This window comes from Phyllopteryx taeniolatus, chromosome 11, assembly GCF_024500385.1.
Source record: "Phyllopteryx taeniolatus isolate TA_2022b chromosome 11, UOR_Ptae_1.2, whole genome shotgun sequence".
NCBI classification, from domain to species: Eukaryota; Metazoa; Chordata; class Actinopteri; order Syngnathiformes; family Syngnathidae; genus Phyllopteryx; species Phyllopteryx taeniolatus.
Genome location: NC_084512.1, coordinates 8,423,548 through 8,428,496, shown reverse-complemented (window position 1 = coordinate 8,428,496; position 4,949 = coordinate 8,423,548). Strand labels below are relative to the sequence as shown.

The 4,949-nt window shown below is 39.1% G+C and overlaps 2 protein-coding genes across 2 annotated transcripts in view; one reads left to right on the top strand and one right to left on the bottom strand.

The window, feature by feature from the left end:
• Positions 1-149: 149 nt before the first annotated feature.
• sfxn4 (sideroflexin 4) lies at positions 150-4,166 on the bottom strand. Its single transcript, XM_061790113.1, has 14 exons — positions 3,932-4,166; positions 3,747-3,812; positions 3,612-3,668; positions 3,504-3,530; positions 3,279-3,333; positions 2,488-2,513; positions 2,357-2,410; positions 2,216-2,278; positions 2,073-2,141; positions 1,639-1,729; positions 1,199-1,314; positions 1,035-1,120; positions 849-966; positions 150-777 (listed from the first exon to the last, which is right to left on the bottom strand). Exons 1-14 carry the CDS (start codon positions 3,968-3,970, stop codon positions 700-702), a joined length of 945 nt encoding a protein of 314 aa, XP_061646097.1. The 5' UTR covers positions 3,971-4,166; the 3' UTR covers positions 150-699.
• Positions 4,167-4,312: 146 nt separating this feature from the next.
• Positions 4,313-4,949, top strand: part of prdx3 (peroxiredoxin 3) — a 4,455-nt gene continuing 3,818 nt past the window's right edge. The window contains exon 1 of the mRNA XM_061790115.1: positions 4,313-4,466. Within this exon, the coding sequence (XP_061646099.1) occupies positions 4,431-4,466 (36 nt within the window). The 5' untranslated portion in view covers positions 4,313-4,430. The remainder of the gene's footprint in view (positions 4,467-4,949) is intronic.

The following is a 4,949-nucleotide window of genomic DNA, read 5'->3' as shown; positions in this document are numbered from 1 at the left end:
AAGGGTGGATTTTTGCATGGGAGGAGGCCTGAGAAACGTGTGTGTTTGTGTGTGTCGGGGGGCAGCTACTATGAAAATAATCAGAATTGAGACAAAACAATTCTGAAAATGAAGATGAGCTAGCTCACAGACATATTGACAGCAATAGGTAGATGCAAGATTTACTGTTTATTGTCACACCTGAAACGTGGCCAGGCACTCATTGTCAGTCAATTTTTCACGTCGCCTTGAAGAGGAAAAAAAAAACAACTTTGTGGCTTGGTTGCCATAGTGATAGGAATACTTTGACAACCATTTTAAACCAAGTCCGTTTTTCTATTTAAATGATTTGCTAATCATTTCAGATGTGTTCAAACAAGTGTTTAATTTAAATTGGTCTAGTTCACAGATTATTCCATGGCCACAGATAGTGTCTTTGTTCAGGTTCTATTGTTTTTTAAAATTATTAATAAATAGTTGCATTGTGGGATACATTTGCGAGAAGAATGGTTTTGCGCCTCAATATTTCATTCCACAGTACAGTGCATAGAATTGATGATGTAACATTAGAGGATTAAATGTATTTTGTGTATTTGCCATTGATAGACACTCAGATTATTCTGACTGTATTAATAAATCTATTGTTAAAAAAGATGTGCTTCTTATTTATTCTACGTTTGGTCCGAGCCTAGTATAGGTTCAGTTGTGTTAAACTGTTGCTCAAAGTCCTCGGTGGTAGAATAACTGTCCTTCGGCCATCTTGGCCTGGAGGTCTTCCTCAACATTTTCTTTCCTTATCTGGAAAACATTGTCTGTGTCAGCAGGGCTCATGTGGATAAATTCAGCCGACGGGATGTCCAGAATCTTACCGTCCCCATTTGAGAGAAGAGACTGAATGAAAGTGGGATCATCAGGCCGAGGACAAATGCTACACTTATGTGACGGATAGGAGGGATCAGCAGAGAATTCTTCTGGAAAAGTCTGGTTCTGAAGGAGAGAACTTGTTTAGTTCACCCAAAAATTCAATCTGATGATTCATATTTGAGTCAACTGACCTCTTTAAGACTGAAACCAGGAGATTAGGAACAGCACCAGTTGTGCCAAACAGTACTGCTCTTGACAATGCAGTTTCCATCACGGCCTGACAAACAACAAACCAGTGCCATAGTGTGAACAACCAACATGCAACATCTTCCTTTGCTATTTACTCCTCTACTACCTTTTCTGCTGCTGCCTTAGATATGCCGACAGAATTGCCATTGGAATCAAACACTTGGATACCAGTTTCGCATTCCTCCCCTCTGACAGTAAACACGTTGGCGAAAGCAAGAGCCGCTGGCGGCAGAAGACATGTTATGCTTTGAAATACTTTCTTATCGTCATTGTCGGGGGGAACCCTATGTCCAAATTTGGTCAGTTTCATATTTCTATAACAAATCGATACTATTGCTCAATCCCTATTAGTTTTTTGTTTATTTTTCTTAAAAAACAATGATCAATCTAAAGTGTTGAAAACAGCTAGCTCTGTAACGAGACAATCTTTAATTACTACAAAATTTAAAAATACAAAATAATTTTCTGAACAATTTTGGAGATGCAAGGATTCCCCCGACAGCAATGATATTTATCTAACCACTTTTATTTTAAGAGATGATGAACCTGAGAGTGGGACTGGTACGATAAACCTGAAGAAATTTTGAATGAGTAGGCTTCTTATACCCAGTCGGTTCACAATAATTTGAGGAAGGGCCTGCAACCAAAATATACAAGATATTATCACAATCTTCAAAAACCTTCAATAAGCAGGAGGGGGAAAAAAAGAAAATCTGCATAGAGGTGAATCTGTGGGTGCTGAATAATGAATATGTGAGGGTCCGCTGTAGTTTACTATTGTGGCTGTAGATTAGAATTGTACAACATCATAGTGACAGTTTTGCACTTCATTAGAGGGGTGTGAAATATGTAGGAATCTAAACCAGTTGTATTGTATCTCATTAAATTGTGCATGTGCATTCAATGTTGTGGTCAGGACTTTTGAAGGTAGGCTAAAGCTCTACAGCTGAGGTAGCACAATGACCGTTGTACACACATACCCCTGCACATGTGGCATATGAGACTGTCCCTGCTATCAAGAGAAGCTGCTTCAGAGATGCCGTCTGACCCTGCAGATAAGCAAAAAGAGCCGACTCCTCAATTGTCAAAGCACCTTATTGCAGAATTGCAAAGAGGACATTACCTGCTCTGAAGAAGAATTTCTGTTTGCATAGTTGAACCCGGCAGTGTAACTCTGTAGTAAAAACTGCAGAGAGTTGTTTCGTTGATGTAAATCAAGTGGTACGGAACACAGTTCACAAAAGACAGTTTAATATGTCCATACCTGCCAGAAAAAGGCTGGTTTGATACTTTTATGTGGCAAAAAGCTAGCAACCACCTAAAAACAGAGAAAATTGTAATATTCCTCCGACGAGCTCCAGACTATCATGTATTATTACTGGACGACAGACTTACCAAAGGAGCAGTTAATGGCAAAAATGCTGGGGGGGAAAAATGAGACAAACAAGGGTGTTAGTAGCAGGGAAACATCTTTCAGAGGGAGCTTTGTAGGATGCGGCTGAATGTGAGTGGAGTGTGAAGCCCCGAACACCTCACAAATAATCGTGTGACAGTAGTGTACCCTTGTCAGCAGTCACCATTATCAAAAAGAAACAAACAAAAAAACAACAACTGTGTGCCCTTCAGTTGTCTTTTGCAGCCTCGCAGGGCATTTCATGTTGTGGGCTGACCAGCGCTTTGTTGATTTGGCCACACCAAAGATTTTTGCTATCTGTCTTAAAGATACTGTCAATTTTTAGTGCTGGCTTCCTTCACTTGCATTAAGATCTCCTCAGACTTTTTAGTACTTCATGTTACTCCACTTAAACAGCTGCCAAAAGACAACTCAGTATTGATGAACTCCGGACATTTACGCGGTTCACTTGGCAGGGCCAATTAACCTCTCTCTCGAGTCAATATTCCAAATACTAGAAGGTAGTTTGCATAAAATTGTTAGATATCAAAATGATAAATTCCATATTTGTTTGAAAACACTTAAATTGTATCTGAAATTCTACACCTAAATCACTATCATAGTTTTTCTTTTTTTTCAAATCCATTGTGGTGGTATGAAGACACAATTACAAATGTGTTTGTACCTAACTGTCAACGGTATTTTCTTACTAACATGTCCACAATTGCATAGAGTTTTCTATCTGCCACAATATCCACAAGTTTTATTTATATTTATTTTAAATGTACTGTACCTGGAGGGCGGAAAACTAGTGGAAGCACAGAACCAGAATCAGGATGGATGGACGACTGTCAAGACAAAATGTGTGTCAAAAACATGAATTTTAACTTCATCTTTCAGACAGTGAATTATGTGCACACATATGATTTAATTAGAAGCCCAGATTATGGTGCATATAAGATAGGCCAAATAATATTTTCAGCAGCTAAACCAGGCCTGTGTCTCCTGCATTACTTACAAGGGAGATGTTCCATGCATGTTCATCCTACAGGCAGAAAGAGCAGACAGAACAAATTGGTAGCAGTCACGGTGTGTAAAAGACAAGCAAACACCGAGCATATCTTACCTTTTTCTTGACTTTTTCTCCACTTCTAAGTTGAGTGCGGGTTTCTTGTATTTCTGCCTGAGTGGCGCAGGATCATCAGTTGAACACTAGTGACACATCACTGTCCAGTATTGTCACACTATTCCTGATACTCACATTCGATGTGAGCAGAAAGGATGGATCCAAAAGATTCACCCACACCTTTAAACGGCTAAATACAGACTGGAACATAAAACATACAAATATATAGTGTATTAAAGGACGGGCTACTAACTACATTAGATATAACAGTAATGTGACATGTAAACATGAAGCTTAAGAAGCTCCACCTGCTCAATTACCTCCCCGTGGCTCTTCCAGTACAACAGATTAGCATCCATTACAGCAATTCTTGTAAACTTAAAAGACGATGGTTCCCATATTGTCACATTCAAACAGGGGCTTCTGACATGTTGTTGAGGTCAAACGACTTCCGTGTTCAGTCACGTGTTCAGTTATTTGTTCACGGACAATCGGAAACTTGACAAATACTCCACAATGACAATGAGATGGTGTAAATTTACATATAGCTTCGAATGGAACCCACATGTAGTATATTCTATATATTTAAGTCGAAAGTTGAAAGATATAACGGCTGCCTGTTTGAAATATATTTAGCTCTTCAATTTCAGTGAGCACTTGAAGGCATCCTTATACTTAAATTTTCATTTGTATTGTTTGTTTTTGTTTTGTGTCAGTTTTTGTACTGCAATGCAATGATAATAATAATAATTACAAGGGAACAACATCATTGAATTATGATAAACGTAAATGTCAAACCGCCCGCTGACATAATCCAAAATGGCAGCCAGCTTCGGAAGACTCCTCAGGACGTCTGTGAGTTGACAACTTTACACTAAATTGTGTCACGCTGTGTGTTTGCGTTCATTTCAAGTTCGTAATGTCCCTGAAGAAATCTATGAAGAGATGCTACGGAAGAATACGTCACAAGTTTTCCGAGGTTGTGCTGACATGTTGCGTGTCGCACACATTCGAGCAACCTCTCGTTCGTGACCTCGTTTCGCGACCCACCTGTACCGATTGTACGTTTAGACAATCAATTGAAAATATTCACTTCTTGTTGCGGCTTTCTATTGTTGAACGTCATAGTCATCCGCTTGAAGCACAAGAAGAAGTCGGCAGGGGTAGTATTGCTTTGTCGACCATAGCAACCGTCGAATTGAGTTTGATGAAATTTGAGTTCAGATCCTGTCTGGAGAAACTTCCAATGGATACTGTAAATTGTACTGCGGGCTGGAGCAGTCTCATCTCACACGCTTAAAAAAAACAAACAACATTAAAACATACTTAAAATTATTA